The 21445-nt window shown below is 42.3% G+C and overlaps 1 protein-coding gene across 2 annotated transcripts in view; it reads right to left on the bottom strand.

Annotated features, from left to right (window-relative positions):
* The window catches only part of TBC1D31 (TBC1 domain family member 31), a 151838-nt gene extending 138777 nt beyond the window's left edge, over window positions 1-13061 (bottom strand). For both annotated transcript variants that reach the window (XM_029591966.1, XM_029591967.1), the window contains exons 1-3: window positions 12747-13061; window positions 3006-3150; window positions 1386-1501 (exon numbers count right to left, since the gene is read on the bottom strand). In XM_029591966.1, the coding sequence (XP_029447826.1) occupies window positions 1386-1479 (94 nt within the window). In that variant the 5' untranslated portion in view covers window positions 1480-1501; window positions 3006-3150; window positions 12747-13061. The remainder of the gene's footprint in view (window positions 1-1385; window positions 1502-3005; window positions 3151-12746) is intronic.
* Window positions 13062-21445: the final 8384 nt, after the last annotated feature.

Raw genomic sequence — 21445 nt, 5'->3', positions numbered from 1 at the left:
GGGCTCTGAAAATCCGCCCCTATATGAAGAGCAACAATTGAAAAACAGAAACATTACCATTCTTCATAAAACATGAAAAAATACGATTAAGAAATATAAAACATAATAGTAAAATCAAGTCATAAAAAGAATATTTCAAACCAGTTAAATAGAATATCCAAAATTTCCCAATAAATATTTCAAAACATCTGATGAATAAAAAAATCCAATAATTAAAATATATTCTAATATTTCCTCAAAGCAATAAAATATTTCAAAACAGTAGAAACATCAAAATTACACCCAATAATTAAAACTAATAAGGATTAAAACATTTCCTGCTCTCCATACCTAGGATCTTTTGATTTCCTGTTACCTTGAGATTGTCGTGATCACAAAAACTTTTATCTTCACGCACACACACACATATTCGCTCTCTCACATACTCCATCTTTTATATACATGCCTATGCTCTCACACACACACTTACTCTCTTTCTCTCACAGACACATGTGAAACATAGGCTTTCACAGGCACACACACAAGCACTTCCACACATCGACATACGGGTTCTCACACAGACACATGCACACAGATTATCTCACACACACAGCTTTCTTTCTCTAGGCCATAGGATGGGTTCCACCTTGGCCCCTCCCTCCTCTTCACTTCAGGCGGCGGTAGGATGAGCTCTACCATGGCCCCGTGAGCTACTCTTTCTTCAGCCCCACCGCTGGCCTTTCTACAAAGGGGGTGGGCAGAAGCCGGAAAGCTATGCGCACGCGCGCAGCTAAAAGCGGAAACTGCCGTGGCTTTTCTTCATTTTTGACCACCAACAGGGTTGAGCTCGGCCAGCAGCCCTGCAGCCTCTCCTGCTGCCGCCACCCTCCCAGGTGAGCCGCCCCATGCAAATGCACAGTGTGCACACCTGGTTGTACCAGGCCTGCTGAAAAGTATTCATGGCAGGAGCCTGTACCCCATGCTAAGCGCAGAGTAAAACCAGAGATTCCTTGAACCAATGAAAGCATTCAATGAAAAGGCCAGGAAAACTTTCTTCCTTCTATGAAGGGAACAATCATTTTCAGAAATCTAATTTCAAACAAATATTAAATAAAATGTGTTTTGGTATTTTTTAGCTACCTATCCAAATTCAGGCTCTGGGTGGCATACTTGAAAAAAACAAAGCATTTTGAATTACTTTTTTCCCTACCAGCTGCATCAGTTTCAAGATCCAGCAGACTTCCACTGTCGGAAAAGACCTGCTGGATCTTGCTGTCAATTGATTAACACAAATATTCCATTTTCTTAAAAGATTTTTAGTAACTAAGATAATGTAAGAATAAATAAATAAATAAAACAAATTAAGCATTTCTTTTGTAGTTTCATTTTTAAGAAGTTTTTCCAACCTGTATCAAAACATTTAATCGAATGGTCTGCCAGTGCCACCAGGTACTCTGTCTTCCTGCGAAGATTAAAAGCCAATGCAGTGCAAGCCTGCATGGTGTGCTGAACAAGATCAAACCTAAATTAAAAAAAACAAAAACAAAAAAACAAAACAAAACAGGGAAGAATTAAAATCTATGCCAAAAAATCCCTGAAATCTCCAGGTCCTAGTGCTTACACACTTTATGCTGAGAAGGCATTGTAAAATTTTGTTTTTGGCAGCCATAGAAAAAGTAAACTTATCCAAGAAGCAAATGTTATAAAAAGTGGTATGACTAGTTCTTTTTGTTTTAATATTTTTATTAAAGCTAGATAAGACAGTACATAAAATGCAAATAGCAAAACAAAGGAACTTACATAAACAGAATGTTAGGATAAGGCTGCGTAGCAGGCGAAATCTTATCTTCTTGACTCCTGCAATGACTCCTCCCCACCAGCAGAGACCCTCAGTAAACCTCGCCACTAGCACTGCCAAGCTTCTCCTCACTACCCTTGTCAAGCTCAAGTCTCAGCCCTATATAACCTTGCTGTGCCAGAAGGTCTTATTATGATATCACTTCTGCCTCCATGACCCTACCTTCGTTCTTTGTCTTGTGGCCATCGGCCTTCTTGCTCTGTACCTCGCCTCATGGCCTTTTATCTTCTTGCCTTGTTTCCTACCTTGAGGTCTTTTGGCCTGTTCTATCTTGTATCTTGCCTTAAGGCCTTCGGGCTTACTCTGCCAGTATCCTTTGTTGCCTTTGGGCTTATATGTTCTCAGTTATGTGTTATCCTTGCCTGTCTTGTCTAAAATTCTTCCCTAGTCTGCCTTATTAGTCTTGTCGTGCCCTGCCAGTCCTGTCTATTCCAAGCATCCTGTCCAGTTCTGCCTGTATCACAGTCCTGTCCTCGCCTTGCCCCAGTCTGTCTTGTCCAGTATCCAGTCTAGCCTTGCCTGCCTAGTCCAAGCCTTGCATGTCCAGCCGTGCCAAGTTCCAGCCTGTACAGATTCACTATGATATACTGCCGCTGGCCCCCAGAACCCAAGGGCTCAACCTGCGGGGAAAGGGGTTGGCTAGGCAGAAGATTAGCCCTACAGTCCTGCCTTGCAGTCCCGTACTGCTCCCCAGATGGGTTTTCCTTGACACTGTACAGGACTCATCACTTGCAGGCAATTAATCGAGTTACAATAATTCACATTAATATCTGTAATATAATATTTTAAGCAGAATTATAGTCATAGTCTTAAATACCCTATGCTGGTTGAACTCAGCCACAAATATGTATTTCTGTCAATAGTGATAATAAATACATAGCTCCTAAAGTCTACCAAGAACAATTCTCGGCTGAATGTATATTTACTGATGAGCATAAATCTAAGGGAAAAAATTGTTGTACCCCTGCAACATTTCAGAATGGTGACCACATTCTGATCTGGTTTGCTTAAAAGTCTAAATTCAATATATTCCATAATATATGTGCATATAACAAATATATTAAATGGGCTGTTGAAGGCTCTTATCAAATGAAACAGTTGTAAGAATATCATGCTTTCTTCCAAAAATCTCGTCAGAAAATGTGACTGCTACAGGAACATTTTTTACCTGTTTCTAGTTAGTTAAAACATAGATGTTCCCTTGGTGGTCCCCAGCCAGAAAACTGTCCCCTGTACTATCAAGGCCACCCTGCAGGAAGCGGATATCTCTTGAATTGTAGACGATGGCATTGTGGACGATGTTCACTACCACTCTGTGGGAAAAGAAGAAAGCAGAAGACAACATGGGTTCCACAGAGCCCAAAACAGATTCCAACCTTTATTATTAAATACAAATTTTAAAAAAAGACGGCGGTGTGTGGGTATGAATGAATCTACGTGAGTCAGTACATATATGCAGATTTAGATTTTAGATTTAATTCCTTGCCTTTTTCAAATCCAAACTCAAGGTGAGTAATTATTTCCCTTGCCCAAGGCGGCTCGCAATCAAATCTGTATCTGGAGGCAATGGTGGGTGAAGTGACTTGCCCCAAGTCACAAGGTACATTTGTGGGAGAAGAAAAATGTGAACCCTGGCTTCCCTGCTGCTGCTGCACTAACCACTAGGCTACTCCTCCCCTTCAAAGCCAGTCCAGTAGCTCAGTGACAAGTACTGCAGACTGCCATGCTGCCAGGCTAGCCAGGACTGGGGATGCTATGAAGGCAGCAACTGCAGCCCCTGGGAGAAGCCACAGCTCTCACTCAATAGTGACACCTAGTGGTTGCACTTAGGGCCCACGGCTGCAAGGTTTCAGAATGAGTCCCGGTGAACAACTCTCCATCAAGGATTATCACTGTAATGGCTGGATAAGGAAAGCAGAAGAGTGATCGAATAGAAAGTTCCATCCAGAACTAAAAGGAGCCTCCTTTCTCAGACATGCCCACGTGTACATCCACAGTCATGCCTGGACCTGACAAAAAAACCCCCAAACATCCCTATTAGAGCCCTCATGTTCCCCCCCGACATATCCTAAAAATATTGTGTGGATAGAACACCAACCACATATGTTATTAGAGACACAGCAATCTCACAAACCTTCTTTCCCTTTGGAAAGTAAAGTACCAAAATGGGGAAAAAAAACCCAAGTACCTGAGAATGAAGGCTTATGACATCACTGCCCAGCAGGTGGTGTGTCTCACTGATCTGGAAGCCCAAACGAGGAAGCCGACAGGCCAAAAGTAAATAGCTGAAAAATGTCTCAACAGGCCATTTGAAAATGTTTAGGGTCTGACTGCCAGATACCTTTTTAGAAGGCTGCCTATCAGGTTTTTAATTGGCAGGAAAACGACAGTATAATTAGTTTCTTCTCTGTGGCTGTCTTCTCTTCTGCTGGCTCTTTTTGAAGATTACAGGGCCTTACAGTCTCGCAGGACTCGCCGGCTTTGGGCAGTTCAAACTTCAGACGGAACTGGCAGCCACAGGGAAGAAACGCTGCACGCCTTCAGGGGGTCAGAGATGACAACCATGAGGGAGGCGGGAGAGAAGAGCCAATGGGGAAGGGGAGGGAGGGAAGTTCACCCCAGGCCCCGCAGCTCCCTAGGATCTGCCCTGTGCATGCTGGAGTCATGGTAGGCCCCTCCTGCTGGGCCTCATAGAGGAACTGAAGCCCTGGCTCCTAAAAATCTGAACTGGTGCCTAAGTTTTCAAAAATATATTTCTAGCCCTGTTGTACAGAAATACAGTCCACAAACAGTAAGAACAGCAAAACAAAACCAAGTTAACCAGATGAGAAGTTCACATTAAAAGTTATGCAGAAACATTCACTACTACTGGGTGTATGTGTAAGACCTCTATCAAAAGAGGATCCCCGGTCCACTCAATCATGCACCCAAGGCCCATTAAAGGGAAGGGGCACAATTATTTAGCAAGACAATTTTTGTTGCAATTTAAAATATTGCTTATAGAGTCATTAGCTCATAGTAAAAATACTATTGAACCAATATCTAATCTCGATGTCTGAGAGATCCTTGCTGGAGTGACTGAAGCATAAGCTAAATTCCCAGGTTCTCTGAAACGCCAGCTGACATCAGGGCTAGGTATTGATTCAATAGTAATTTACTATGGGTTAATTGTCTTGAAAAATAATTGTGCCTGTTACCTTTCATGGGCTGTGGGTGAATGAGTGAGTGGACCAGGGAACCTCTTTTGAAGAAGTCACACATATACCCAATAGTAGTGCTGTATCTACATTACTTTAATTTGAATCTTTCGCCTGGTTAACTTGGTTTTGTTGTTCCTATATTTTTGTCGCTTATTCACTGGTCCCCCATTGGCCCAGATGCTCTCCCTGCCCCAGCGAGATGCAAACTCTTCCTCTGCCCGGGGTTAAAATGCTGATAGCCTGGGTGGCTCGCAGCTGGAAGAAGCACTTAAAGGTACTAGCAGTATGGTTTCTTCTTCCTGCCCCCGCAGCCCGGAAGAGAAGTGGTGTGCAGCAGTTGCACACGTGGGAAGAAGAGACCATGCTAGGTGCAAGTGTGTGCAGCATCAGCCTGAAGGAGAAGAGCAGTGCGGCCTGGAGCAAAGAGAGGAGCAGCCCCCACAGCTGATGGGACTCCTTTCTCGAGGCCTGGAAGAGGCGGAAGCTGTTTTTGCCACTAGTTGTTCTTCGGTGGAGGGAGAGTGAGCGAGCAAGCATGTGTTTAAGACTGTGTGTATGTTTGTGTGAGACAGCATATATGTGACTGAGAGCCTGTATGTGTGTGTGATTGAGAACCTGTGTGTGTGAAAGAGAGCATGTGTGATTGAGATCCTTTGTGTATGAAACAGCATATTATGAGAGAGAGCATGTACGATTAAGAGCCTGAGTGTATAAGAGAAAGAGCATGTGTGTAATTGTGTGACAGAGCTTACGAAAGTGAGAGAGAGCATGTGTATGTGTGTGCGATTGAGAGCTTGTGTGTGAGAGAGGAAAAAGTTGCATGCAACCCTGACCACCTCCTCCTAATTCACAATAATCTCAGGGTACCTGGAAATCAAACATTTCCAGGTATGGAGAGCAGAACATTTTTTTATCCTTATTATTTTTAATTATTGGGTCTTTGTGACTGTTTTGAAATATTTTATTAGTGTCTGGAAATTTTTGATATGAGTTTTTAATTATTGGATATTCCATTCATCAGCTGTTTTGAAATAATTTTATTTATTTAATTCTTTTATATACCGACCTTCATGACAGGTGTCATATCAAATCGGTTTACATGTAACAAGGGGGTAAACATTCTTATCAACCATTTAACAGTAAAATAATCAGAGGAGGTAATAAAGTTACATATAACAAGGAGATCAAACTTGGGAGAAGAAGAAAGAGAAGGACAGAGGAATAACCATTGTGATAAAAGGTATCACTAAGTAAGTTGTCCAGTAGGCTTGAGATGTGGAGTTCTGAAATTGAATAGATTAAGGGAAAGCTTGGCTAAATAGCCAGGTTTTAAGTCTTTTTCGAAATGTTTGTAGGCAGGGTTCCTGTCTGAGGTCTGGCGGTAAATTGTTCCAAATAGTGGGTCCCGCTATAGAGAATGCTCTTTCTTTGGTTGCGGTGTGGCGTGAAGTTTTGTTAGGAGGTACATGGAGAGATCCTAATCTAATCTGTGCTTTATATTAGTATGGTTTTACTGCTATTGATTTTATATTTCTTGATTTGTTTTATGAGGACTGGTGATGTTTCTCTTTTTCCTTTGATGCGCCACATACAGTCTCTGACTTGTTGCGGTTTCCAGTTCAGTTTTTGACTGCGTGTTTTTATTTATGCTTTATGGTCTCTTTACTCTTTGTTAGGTGACTGAGGTGAGGTATTCTGTTGGCATGTAGTTTCTGTATATGGCTCTAGAGCAGGGGTACTTAAACCAGTCATAGGGGGCCCCCCACTCAGTTGGGTTTTCAGGCTAATCCTAATGAATATGCATGAGAAATATTTGCATACAGGGAGGAAGTGAATGCAAATAAAGCTCATGCATATTCATTATGGATTGCTTGAAACCCAACTGGTTGGGGGGGGGGGGGGGGGCCTGTAGGACCGGTGTGAGCACCCCTGTTCAATAGCAGCCTGACTTGTTCAGTTTTCCTAATAGGAGGAGTATTGGAGTTTTAAAGCCTGGTGTAATATTTTCAGTGTTGCCTTTTCATAGGTAAGGTGGTTACTGTTTTGAGTGCTGGAAGTTGATACTGCTCTGGTATGGGAGGTTGACTATTTATGTAATTTCTGTTCAGAAAGAGAAGTTATCTTTCCCTTGTGTCATTCTTAACAATAAAAGAAATACTGGGCCTTTTTTTTTTTTTTATTTCTGCCATGGATTGTAATGAGCAGTGTGTCACACATGTGAGCATTGTCCGTCAGGTGTGTCACGATGGGAAAGGTTGAGAACCAATGTTCTAGTGTGTTCTATACAGCAATATAGTACACCATATTGCCTACATAAGTTATATTTCACTAATCTTCTAATATACAATATTAACAAAACCAGGTTTACAATAATTAAAGAGAATGATTTTTGTCAAGAGTAAATTCCAGCAGCAATAAAATGAAACAAAGAATGTGTCAGTAGAGAAGAACCGTAAAGCTCATCTAGTCTCTGCCCAGCTTGCTTGCTTTTGCCATTGCCTGCCCCAGGTTTTCTTCAATTCCATACTATTTTTGACTCTGCTACCTTGCCTGGAAGGCCATTCCTTGCAACCACCACCATTTCTGTGAATAAATATTATCTCTTGAGTCATTCATGAAATCTTTCTCCAAAACCTCCTTTTGAATGAAAAACATTTGTTTCTTGGGCATTATTTATACCTTTTAAATATTAGAAGATCATTATCATATCCCCACCTCCCTTCTCCTCTCGGGTATACATATTTAGATCCTCAAATCTACTCTCATAGGGCTGATACAGACTCTGCACTTTTGGTAGCCCTTCCCTGGACCACCTCCATTCTGTATAGCCTGGTACAGCCTCCAAAACTGAATAATACTCTAGAGCAGAGGTTCCCAACCTTTTTTGTTTTGTGGCACACCATCCACTTTCCAATCCCAATCCCTTTCTCTTCTCCCTTCCCTATACCCCTGGCATCATTCATCATCACCTTCCCCCTCCTTCCATCACTCTCCTGTACCACCTGGCATCATCACCTTCTCTCTCTACCACCTTACCTCTGATATCATCAATATCACTACCTTCCCTTTCTTCTAGCCCTCTCCCCTACCCTCCTGGCATCATCATTAGCATCTTCTCTCTCCCTCCATCCCTCTCCATCACCTGGCATCATAATCACCTTCCTTCTCCCTCACCCCAAAGCATCATCACTACCTCTTCTCCACCCCCTCACATCATCACCTTCCCTCTCCTCCGCTCCTGATTTCATCTCCTTCCCTCTGCCTCCATTCCACTCCCTCACCCCTTGGCATCATTATCACCTTCCCTCTCCATAATCTACAGGCATAATCATCACCTTCCACCACCTATTCCCCAACCCCTTGCATCATCACCTTCCCTCTGCTTTCATGCCCCATCATCTTCACCTTCCCTCTTCCCCTGACATCATCTTCCTTCCTGTTGCCTTCGCCCCTTGACATCATCAATTTCCCTCTCTCCATCACCTAGCATCATCGCTTTCTCTTCCCTCTCCCTCCACTCCCCATGCCAATCAACTTCTGTTCCCTTTCCTTTCAACCCTGGCATCACTTACCCTTTCCCTAACTTCCTGGCATCACCACCTTCCCACCTCTGACATCAATCTTCCGTTCTTAGTTCGTGCATATCAGCCTCTCCACTCCCCCTCCAATCACATACAGCTCCTTTGGATTAACCACATCCCAGATGCATGGCTGCACTTCTTGGCACTGAATCCCAACTAGAAACCAAAAATCAACAAAGCCTCTATAGGAATCCCCCTGTAATAATCACAAAAACAAATAACAGGGAATCAATATTTTTCTTTGTCAAACTCTGATGTCCGGTACCCCTTCTGTAAGTAATAACCACTCTTTGATTATAACTCCAATAAAAGCTGGTACAGTTTTGCTTTGTACACAGCTTTTAAATGTGTTCCCTTGTAATTGTGTTCAATTTTCAATTTTCTTTGAAATGCAAATAAAATGCCATCTTCTATGTATTTACATATCTCCCAACTCTCCTACAAAGGTCGGCTCAACTCATATACCTAATTGGAGCCCTTCAACTCATCTTACTGAATGCGATAAGTGGTTCTCGCTGGCTACAGTTATAGGTTCCTTCAAGTACAGTTGAGCCTCATGTCTGCCCAACACTTCCAGTGTTTCGACGGTTTGTGTCTGCTTCAGGGGCTGGAGAGTTGTGGGGCATAACTTCCCCTTCTAACTGCTGCCTTCTCTGTAGCCAGCGAGAACCGCTTATCCTGTTCAATAATATAAGTTGAAGGGCTCCAAGTGGGTATATGAGTCAGGTGTGCCACTCTGTTGCAGATCTGTGTGTCATTTGCAAATAGGCAAACTTTACCTTCTCTCCCTTCCGCAATGTTGCTCACAAAGATACTGAACCGATCCCAATACTGATCCCTGTGGCACTCCACTTAACACAGCTCTCTCTTCAGATTAGGTTCCATTTACCATTATACGCTGTCTCCTATCAGTCAACCAGTATGTAATCCATGCCACCACCTTGGCACTTACTCCCAAGCTTCTCATTTTGTTCATAAGCCTCCTATCCGGGATGGTATCAAAAGCTTTGCTGAAATCCAAGCAGATGCCACTGAGCGCTCTTCCTCGCTGACTAGCCTAGATATTTTAAATTTTATTACTTATACGTCATCCATAGAGGTACTAAAGTTACACAGCAGGAGATCCCAGCATGCACTTGTGCATGTAAATTCTTATGCGCACATTTTAAAGCTCATATATTAGGCCCCTTTTTGAGCTCTCTAGCTTGTATGTGTACCGGGAGATATTTATTTACTTCTTTTTACTATACCGATATTCAGGACAAAGTCCTATCACACCGGTTTACATCAAAACATGGGAAAGTTACATATAACAAGAGAGTAATCAAGATAAATACAGGATAACCTAGTATAAAGGTAAGTTCTAAGTTAAGTTCTAAGCAACTCAGAAAGCATGTACTTCTACCTACTGTAAGACCTATGTGCATATATTTTATGCGTGAAAAAAATAAAACTCTCGTACAAAACCCTGATTTGTATATGGAAGTCAGTATATTTAAAAACATGCACATGTAACTGAAATTACCAACTCACCCAGTCCTCCTTCAGGCAATCGAGACCCTCCTAGTGCTTCACCTTGAACTCTCCTCAGTTCACCCACACCTCCCAAACAACCAATAGCAGACAACGGATGAGTCTATCAACTGTGCGAGATACTTAGCAGGTGTAAAATTGCACAAATAAGTTGCCATATATACTCGCATAATTCTCTTAGAAAATACCAATCTATGTACGCAACTCTTCGCCCTGCATTGCCTCTAGACTGCCCTTTTTTGCACAGGTAAACACATGCACGAAAAGCAAATATATGCATGTATTTTTGATATTTATAAAACAGCATGTATGCAAATACAAACTACTTACTCAGACACATGCGGATTTTGCGTGTGTAACTCCTTTGAAAATTCATCCGTAACTGTGCAGACCAAATTTACTGAGCAGACTAAATGGACCGCTTGGTCTTTATCTGCCACCAACCTTAGGCCTAGAGTTATCAAAAGGCAGTAAATATCGCATGCGATATGAAAAGGGGCGTGTTTTATGGTAATAGCCTATTTATCGCAATGTGCGTTATCTTAACACTTCGCATAGCTATTACCACAAAGTGCGTTAACTTTTCGCATTCTGTGGTAATACCTACATAATTGCGTTTTCCTTATGTTACTATAGGAGGCCCACCTAGTAACTCAAGGTGAGGTTTAGGTATTAGTGTAGGGGTTAGGAGCTACTTTCACATGCAGAGTGAGACGTATGAACAGAACAGTACAGTACACTCTTGTGAAGATTTGATGTCCTTCGAAGTAGGGAAACTCACACATCTTGAGAGAACATTGTACAAATCTCACCACCTTGTGGCCCATCTTTAGGCTGTTTAATTTATGAACCTCATATGCCAGGCAGTAGCAAACGTTTTGCAGAAATTCAAGCATACCATATCTAATGCATGCTCCTGATCTAATTTTCTAGCCACCCGATCAGAGAAAATTTTGATTTTTAAATATGCTTTAACTGACAAGATCTTTCATATTGTTCTGATTTTTATCTAATTTCTAAGTAGTATTTTACAAAAACTTCTTACACTTGGACCAAACATAAGTAAATTTGTTTCTGCTGTTCTAATCTGAATTCTACACTGATTCAATTAAAAGTATGAATAGAGCGGATCTACTAAAATATTACCAAATGCTCTATACAAACGGGCCGGTACAGTAAAGTCCGCGGGAGAGTGCACAGGCCACTCTCCTGTGCGCGCGATTCTCTATTCAAATGAGGCCCGGTGGTAAAAGGAGGCGCTAGGGACACTAGCACGTCCCTAGCGCCTCCTTTTGGACCGGAGTGGCAGCTGTCAGTGGGTTTGACAGCCGACGCTCAATTTTGCCGGCGTCAGTTCTTGAGCCCGCTGACAGCCACAGGCTCGGAAACCGGACGCCAGCAAAATTGAGCGTCCGGTTTTCGACCCGACAGCCGTGGGCCGACTTCAAATTTTTTTTTTTTTTTACTTTTCAAAACTTTCGAGACCTCCGACTTAATATCGCCATGATATTAAGTTGGAGGGTGCACTGCTTTTTTTTTACTGCTTTTCTGTTCACTTTCCCGGTGCCCGGCTTGGCTGCACATTTTGTTTTCTGAATCGTGCGGGAATACCTAATAGGGCCATCAACATGCATTTCCATGTTGCGGGCGCTATTAGGTTCGGCGGGTTGGACGTGCATTTTCGGCCCCTTATTGAATAAGGGGTAACGCTAGCGCGTCAAAAACACGTGTCCAATGGTGGGTTAACAGTGCGCTCCGGAGTGCACTGTACTGTATCGGCCCGAAAGAGAATTAAGTATCTAAGATGTATACAGTAGTAGAAGAGAGAAATAGGGGTTATGATTGAGATGCTCAAATACCTCAGAAGTCTAAATAATACAAAATAAGCAAATATTTTTCAGTGGGAAGGAAATTCTAGAGAAAGGAGGCTCAAAAGACTAACATCTGAAAATATTTCTTCATGAAAGGGGTGCTGAATGCACGGAAGAGCATGCCAGTGGAGGTGGTAGTAGAAACAAAAACAGTACAGAAGTCATGGAACAAACATAGAGGTTCCCTAACTGTGAATAAGGGCGTCAGATCAGCCAAAGTTTATACCACTGCACCAAGAATGAAAATGATTCCTAAGTGCCATCTAAATATTTTTAACAGTGAACGGGGCAAAGACGATATTTAAAAAGGGATGCAGGTATGAGTGGGCTCTGAAAAATGAGGTGAATCGGTGGCACCCTATCGACTCTTGTTATGGCTGGGCAGTAAACTCGAGAATTGATAGAATAAGATTATAGGGAATCCCCTCCTAACTCTTAAATGGCTATGGATGAAATATCAGGGCACTATAACACTACTTGAAAGCAAGTTCCAAATCAGCCAGAAATCCAGGCAGAATATGTCAAGACCAAAAAAAGAAGCGTATTAAAAAAAAAAAGATGCAAAGTGTGACCGAATAAGAAATGCATGTGTCTTAACTTGGAAGAAGTAAAATCAAACAAGTAGTAGAACCAAGACACATGGAAGTTGCTATCTTTCAGCTTGTACTGGTTTAAACGCCACATGCTAAATTACTGCGGGAGAGCTCCCCGGCCCCGCTGTTACCCATCGTGAGCTGCTGGCGCCGGTTTCCGCAGCCAGATCTTGCCACTCTCTTTGCTGCCGACGTCGGTGCTCTGCATGCTGGCGGCGGCCTGGACTCCGCACCGAGCCTCCTCAGCGCTCTTCCGGCCCACTAGAGCCGCCACCAGGCAGCGGGAAATTCAAACGGTCGGCAGCCGCCCTCACAGCCAGAAGAGGGGTTCCCGTTTGCGTGGACAGTGCACCGGGAACTGTTGGAAAAGGAGAGAAGATACTGAGCTCACACCATGCCCGGGAGCGCACCGGGATGCAACAGCTAGCAGTGTTACCAAGAAAACAGCGACGGTTACCGCTGACCGCATGACATGCTGGGAATTGTAGTTTTGCTTTCCAGATCCCTATGCCTGATGTTGCCCCGAAAAACTACCACTTCCGGGTGCCCGGGAGGAGGCTCACAGATGAAGTCAAAGGTTAATCTGGAGAAAATATTGCTAACCTCCCTCTGAACTCAGTCCACAAAAGTGGTTTTACCTGAAACTCTACCTAAATTGATACAACTGTCAAGCTATTTGTTTTTTTTTTATTTGGTTATGTTGCTTTCTCTTTTGTTCGTATATCTAGGTCTGTTTGTTTCATCCAAATATATTTACTTTCTTTAATTTCACCTTTTGGAAGTGCACAAAAAATGCATACATATATTGGTCATACGTAAAACATACATAAAAATATGGTTGAATTAGTGAATTAAAACTTATGCGTAATAGTGCCAATTGTCAGGTTCTCACATGCCCAATGCAACTATAGATTGAAACTTTGATGTCTGGAGCTACTACTTACAAGTTTTAAATGTATGCTAATGTAGCCATTTATTTTAAATAGTTTTTTCGAATTAAAAGTATGCAATTCTTATGTCAGCCACTCCCTCTCCACCCTTTTCACAATTTTCATACCTGGGTTCACTTTTCAGTTCATGCCATTATCATGATTCTCATGTACCTACGATGCCTGCTGCATGGAAGGTGCCTGAATATCAGATGGCAATATTCAAAGCCCTTTCCTTGTGTAACAAAGCATTTTACCCACTAGCGTCAGGGTTTTAAAAATTTTCCAACCTGTCTGTGGGGAAAAATTATGCACAAGGTTGAACAATGCATGCACCTTTACCTGTGGTCACAGAATTAAACAATGCACGTTGTTTTATGTTGAAAACTTACATGCAGAAAAAGCAGACACAGATCTCTGCACATAATTTTTGCATTGGGCAATAATGAAAGCAAAACTGCACATGAGTAAAAGTACCCAGAGAATTTGCACTGAACCCAGTTTTGTTTACCACCTTAGTGCACAATGGTGGGAGTGGCTAAATGCAAGCTGCTTTCAGTCCCACCAAATCTCTGGCATGTGGCTTTAGTCTACCACTTCACGGGTTCATCTCCTCTTCCAGATAAAAGCAGGAAACTCCCATCAGACTTGGGCAGAAACATGGAGCCAAGCTTGACCATTTTGTGCTACCTCCTCTGTTCTTGTATCACTGAGTGGTTGTAGCAGAGCAGTATTACGCTCCAAGGGAGTTGAGACTCAGGAGAAATATCAGAAAATATTTGTTTATGGAAAGAGTGGTGGATGGATGGAATGGGCTCAGGGCCGGTGCAAGGGTATTAGGCACCCTAGGTGAACCTTCTGTCTTGCGCCCCCCTCCCAGGTCCCGGCCCTGACCTCCCTGGCCCAAGCACACAAGTAAAAATTATGCAATCATAAAATGAATAAATATAAAACATCTTTAATAGTAAAACCATACTAGTAAAAGGAACAATTCAAAATAGCAGACAAATAGAATGACATCCAATAATTAAAAACTCAAAAAAAATGTACCAGGTCCAAAACAAATATTGGAAAACAGCACACACAACAAATATTAACACCCAATTATTAAAACGAACAAAACTCCCTGGGAACTTTTGATTTCCAGATGCCCTGAGATTGTCATAGATTAGTTGATGGGATGGGGAGTGGATTTGTTGTGCACTAGCTTTCTTCTTTCTCTCATATACACATGTAATTATACATGTTCATTCTTTCTCACACACAAACACTCACAGGCTCTCCCATAAATGCACACTCTACTAGATACACACACTCTCTCAATCTCACACCCTTTGTCCTTATTCACTCAGACGGGCCCCTTCTCTCACACACACACACTTAGGTTCCTTGTCTCATTCACACACATTCCATTACATAGACTCCTTCCCTCTCACTAACTCCATCACTCTCCCACATACACAATAAGGGTGTGAATCGGGCTTCGGACGATATTTTCAAAATCATCAGAAATCGGGGGCTCCCGATAAGAGAACCCCACGATTTTGTTCCTGGGGTTCTCTTATCGTTTTGGGGGAGGGCGGGAAAAACGGCATACCAAAACAATCCCTAAACCCACCCGACCCTTTAAAACTGTTTCCTTAGCTTTCCCCACCCTCCCGAACCCCCCAAAAACTTTTTACAAGTACCTGGTGGTCCAGTGGAAGTCCCGGGAGCGATCTCCCGCTCTCGGGGCCGTCGGCTGCCACTAATAAAAATGGCGCCGATGGCCCTTTGCCCTTACCATATGACAGGGTATCCGTGCCATTGGCCAGCCCCTGTCACATGGTAGGAGCACTGGATGGCCCGCGCCATTTTTAAAGATGGTGCCGGCCGACCAGTACTCCTATCATCTGAAAGGGCCTGGCCAATGGCAAAGTTACCCTGTCACATGGTAAGGGCAAAGGGCCATCGGCACCATTTTTATTAGAGGCAGCCGACGGCCCCGAGAGCGGGAGATCGCTACCGGGACTTCCGGGACTTCCACTGGACTACCAGGTACTTGTAAAAAGTTTTGGGGGGGTTTGGGAGGGTGGGGAAAGCTAAGGGAACAGTTTTAAAGGGTCGGGTGGGTTTTTTTGTTTATCGGCTCGGGCGCAGCCGATAAACAAAACCGCGATCGGGACGCACAAAAAAAAATTAACGATGTGAATCGGAACTGGAATCGGAACCGTTCCGGTTCTGATTCACATCTCTAATACACAATCCCTTTCACCCACACACCCTCATACAACCTCTTTCTTTCTCACACTTTCATACACATTCCCTCATAAAGGCTCCCTATCTCTCTCATATACCTCATACAGACACTCTTGCACACCCCTTCACACAGGTTCCCTCTCTCTCTAGCACACACACCCTTACACAGGTTCCCTTTCACACACACACACAATGCACACCCACTCCCTTATATAGGCTCCCTTTCTCTGCCTCATACACACACATAGAGGCACTGCTCGTGGTCTGCCAAGTCTGCTTTTCTCGTCCCTAAGCAGGATGGGCGCCGCCCATGGCCCGAGTCTCTTCTCTCGATTGCGAACTGGATGGGCTCCACTTGCGACCTGCCGAGTCTCTACTCCTCTAAGCTGTGAGTGGGATGGCTCCAGTTGCGGCTTCATATATCATAATGTCTCTGTGTCGCTCTATGGTGCGACAGCAAATTGAGTATTGTGTGCAGTTTTGGGCACCATATCTCTAAAAAGATATAGTGGAATTAGAAAAGGTACAGAGAAGGGCATCCAAAATGATAAAGGGGATGGAACGTTTCCTCTATGTGGAAAGTCTAAAGAGGTTAGGGCTCTCAGTTTGGAGAAGAGACAGCTGAGGGGAAATATGTAGAGGTCTATAAAAGAATGAATGGAGTGGAACGAATAAATGTGAATCGATTGTTTACTTTTTCAAACAGCACAGACTAGGGGACATTCAATGAAATTACTAGGTGATGTATTTAAGGCATTAGAAAATATTACTTTACTCAACACTTAATTAAACTCTGGAATTTGTTGTCAGAGGATGTGGTGAAAGCTATTAGTGTAGCTAGGTTTAGAAAAGATTTGTCAAGTATATTAATAAAATTATCCTGGGTCTACCACAGGTATTAACACTGACAAGTATTACTTTCTTACTTTCTTAAAGAAATTGCAATATCGATTGTGTTGGAATACAAGTTATGAATTTCATGAAAATGAGAATGGCAATTTAATTAAATGTTCACTATGTTAGGATGTAACCTATGAAATATGAACTTAATAAGGAACTTTAATTATAAATGATTGTCTACATTTGTGTTAAATATAATAGTGGTAGAAATTGGGGTAATTAATAATAAAAGAGGAGTATGTTTACATTGTAAATTAGGGAATGTTGCAATAGTATTGTTAAAGTGTAACAAATTTGTATTGTTGGTTTTTAATATTTTCATTACTGTGTGAGTGAATGTGGTGTGTATGGGTGATATAAATAGATATGTGTTATGTTTTTAAAGGTGTGTTAAATAATAAAAATTGAAGATAAAATTCATTGAAATACACGGGTATATTGTTTGTAATACCTATTAGAAAAGATTTGGACAAGTTCTTGAGAAAAAAAGCCCATAAACCATTATTAAGGTGTACATGGGGAATCCACTGCTTATCCCTGGGATAAGCAACATGGAATCTATTGCCCTTTTGGGATACTGCCAGGTACTTGTGACCTGGATTGGCCACTGTTGGAAACAGGATACTGGGCTTGATAGACCTTTGTTCTGACATATTATAAGAAATCTTATGTTCTTATGTCTGGCTAAATTCAAATTTAGCAGGACAAATGGCACTGAATAGTGGGTCCACAGTGCCTATGACTGTAGTCTGATATAATCCGTCAAGAGCATTTGCAGCAGAATTGGAAGACTGCAGGGCCACCAGAACAGGAGCTTTGCACCATAAGCACAGATCTAGCAGGTCCGTGTGCAAATCCAAGCCTAAGCCTGAGCCTGAATTACGGCTCAAGAGGGTTCATTTCAGAAAATTTTTAAGTGTACAAGTCAAATTACAAGGGAGGAGGAATAGCCTAGTGGTTAGAGCAGTGGGCTACAAATCAGGAGACCAGAGTTCAAGACCCACTGTCACTCCTTGTGACTTTGGGCAAGTCACTTTACCCTCAAGTACAAAAGCTTAGGTAGATTATAAGCCCTCTGGGGATAGAGAAATACCTGAATGTAAACCAATGTGATATCTCAGATCAAATGTAGGTATATATAAATAAAGAAGTGAAGGATCCCTTGAAAACATTCTGGAAATTAAAGGGAAAATGTATTAATACAAGACTTCTGTGCTGCAAGTAAAAATAAACTATGTTCCTTTTTATTTAATTTGATTCAGTTAACTGTTCAGCTTACATCATAATTTGGTTTAATTTTCTCATCCCTTAGGTTTCTTTATTCTTCACTTCCAGGAACCTTCACCTCCACTATTTTTTTTTTGTTTTTTTTTACTTTTCTAAACTGCCGTCTTAAATCCCCCTGTCCCATTACTTGCTTGTTTAGCAGACCCTACTGTCTCACCACCATTAAGTCCTGGGTTCTCCTGTGTCACTTTAGATCAGTGCAGGATAGTTTAAGGGGGAGGTACTATTCAGATACAGCTCCTCCCTTTGAGGGGTCTGGAATGGTCATACTCTCTGGGAAAGGTTTTAAAGCAGCACGAGTTGCTTTAGAGATGACCTGCCCCTCTTTTAACCTCAACGAGAACGAAGGGGGTGGTGACCTGTGCCAGGACATTCCGGTGTTAACTTCCTTAAAAAAGGATTGGATAAGTTCTTGGAGGAGAAGTCCATTACCTGCTATTAAGTTCACTTAGAGAATAGCCACTGCCATTAGCAATGGTTACATGGAATAGACTTAGTTTTTGGGTACTTGCCAGGTTCTTATGGCCTGGGATTGGCCACTGTTGGAAACAGGATGCTGGGCTTGATGGACCCTTGGTCTGACCCAGTATGGCATTTTCTTATGTTCTTATGTTTATTTTTGGGAATAATTCACTTTAAAAAGATCTGGGAGGAAGTATTTAGCTGCCTCTCTTCCTACCTGTCCAAAGGGCATTGGAGCTGCTGTTCCACTGGAATTCTTTCCACAAAGAAGATGACTGAGGGGTTAAAGGGGCTCTTAGGGAAGATAAGGCCATTGCAGAAAGACTAAATGAATTCTTTGCTTCTGTGTTTACTAATTAGGATGTTGGAGAGATACTGGTTCCAGAGATGGTTTTCAAGGGTGATTCAGATGAACTGAACCAAATCACTGTGAACCTGGAAGATGCAGTAGGCCAGACTGACAAACTAGAGAGTAGATGGTATGCACCCCAGGTTTCTGAAGGAACTCAAAAATGAAATTTCAGATCTATTAGTTAAAATTTGTAACCTATCATTAAAATCATCCATTATAAAAAGGACTCCTGGGGCAATCCGGGAAATTATAGACCAGTGAGCCTGACTTGAGTGCCGGGAAAAATAGTGGAAACTATTCTAAGGATAAAAATCACAGAGCATATAGAAAGACATGGTTTAAGGGAACACAGCATGGATTTACCACTTGCCTCACAAATCTGCTTAATTTTTTTGAAGGGGTTAATAAACATGTGGATAAAGTTAAGACAGTAGATGTAATGTATTTGGATTTTCAGAAGGCATTTGACAAAGTCCCTCATGAGAGGCTTCTAAGGAAACTAAAAAGTCATGGGATAGGAGGCAGTGTCCTTTCGTGGATTACAAACCGGTTAAAAGACAGGAAATGGAGAGCAGGATTAAATGGTCAATTTTCTCAGTGGAAAAAGGTAAACAGTGGAGTGCCTCAGGGATCTGTACTTGGATCAGGGCTTTTCAATATATTTATTAATGATCTGGATAGGAATATGACGAGTGAGGTAATCAAATTTGCAGATGATACAAAATTAGTCAGAATAATTAAATCAGAAGTGGATTGTGATAATTTGCTGGAGGACCTTGCGAGACTGGAAGACTGGGCATCCAAATGGCAGATGAAATTTAATGTGGACAAGTGTAAGGTGATGCATATAGGAAAAAATAATCCATGCTGTAGTTACACGATGGTAGGTTCCATATTAGGAGCTACCACCCAGGAAAAAGATCTAGGCGTCATAGTGGATAACACATTGAAATCGTCGGCTCAGTATGCTGCGGCAGTCAAAAAAGCAAACAGAATGTTAGGAATTATTAGGAAGGGAATGGTGAATAAAATGGAAAATGTCATAATTCCTCTTTATCGCTCCATGGTGAGACTGCATCTGTGAGACAATTCTGTTTGCTGCATCTCAAAAAAGATATAGTTGCGAAAGAGAATGTACAGAAAAGGCTGACAAAATGATAAAGGGGATGGAACAGCTTCCCTATGAGGAAAGGCTAGGGCTGTTCAGCTTGGAGAATAGACAGCTGAGGGGGGATATGATAGAGGTCTTTAAAATCATAAGAGGTCTAGAATGGGTAAATGTGAATTGGTTATTTACGCTTTCGGATAACAGAAGGACTAGGGGGCACTCCATGAAGTTAGCAAGTAGCACACTTAAAACTAATCAGAGAAGAATCTTTTTCACTCAATGCACAATTAAGCTCTGGAATTTGTTGCCAGAGGATGTGGTTACTGCAGTTAGCTGGGTTTAAAAAAAGGTTTGGATAAGTTCTTGGAGAAGTCCATTAACTGCTATTAATCAAGTTGTCTTAGAAAATAGCCACTGCTATTACTGGTATTAATAGCATGGGATCTACTTACTGTTTTGGTACTTGCCAGGTACTTGTAGCCTGGATTGGCCACTGTTGGAAACAGGATGCTGGACTAGATGGACCCTTGGTCTGTCCCAGTATGGCAATTTCTTATGTTCTTAAGAAACAAGAGAGTTTACCAGAACTATGAACTGTGAGTAACAAATTAATTAAGAACAGAGGACACCACACACAGGAGTGTTTGCCCCTGGAAAGAGTAATTAGGCTCTCTGTGCAGACACATTAACATATTTTTACTAGTCTGGAAGGGGTGTCCTGCCCATCTAAAGGATAGTCTGCCTACCTAGGGACTTTTTTTCCAAGCCCTGGTGGGTAGAAGTTTCCCTGGTTATGGTGCCAAAGATTCCTGCACAGATTAAGGAAGAGATTGTAAAAGTAAAAGACTTTGTGGTGCTGTGTATTAAGTTATTGTGCCATTCTTCACCAAATTTCAGCAGTAAAGATTGTATTTTGGGACACTCAGTGGCTCCAGTGGTTTTATTTAGCACACATTGGGACGTACAAATACCTGTCTCCCAGGGATGAGAACCAAGACATAAAGGGGTCACCCTTAGCACTCGGGACCTTGAAAGTAAGAAGGTCCCGAGTGCTAAGGGACAAAGAATCCAGGCCCTGGAAGTAAGAGACTGTATCAAGCTAACCTGGTAAGGGTCCAGCCCGGGGAAGTCAAAACTAATTCTTTTATGGCTCCACGCGTGCTGGACACGGGGGCTGGGGTTACAGTTATTTAAGCCACTTTTCTCTCTGTCCTTTTCTACATAAAATTAATTTCTCTGTTAGCTGCTTTTCGTTCCAAATGTGGTCTATTTCTCATGTCTTCAACTTCCACAGTCTGATTTTCTCTAGTCATCCTCCTTTGTCTGTATCTCCCTGTTTCTTTTTCTCCTTCACTGTCTCCAGCTCTCTGACCCTGGCTCCCAGTCATACAGATTTACGCATCTTTCTCTCCCAGATCCCCAGCAGCCAGCACTAACAGTTGCAGCACGGTCTAACTTGAAAAGTGACGTATTTCTTCCTCTGACTTGCAGTCGCACGGCCCCTTTAAGAGGGCGGAGCTTAAGCCAGGCGGAAGCCGCGCGCTGGTGGCCGCC

Source organism: Rhinatrema bivittatum, chromosome 2 (assembly GCF_901001135.1).
Source record: "Rhinatrema bivittatum chromosome 2, aRhiBiv1.1, whole genome shotgun sequence".
Lineage (NCBI taxonomy): Eukaryota > Metazoa > Chordata > Amphibia > Gymnophiona > Rhinatrematidae > Rhinatrema > Rhinatrema bivittatum.
Note: the sequence above shows the minus strand (reverse complement) of the source record. Positions and strands in the feature narration are given on the sequence as shown.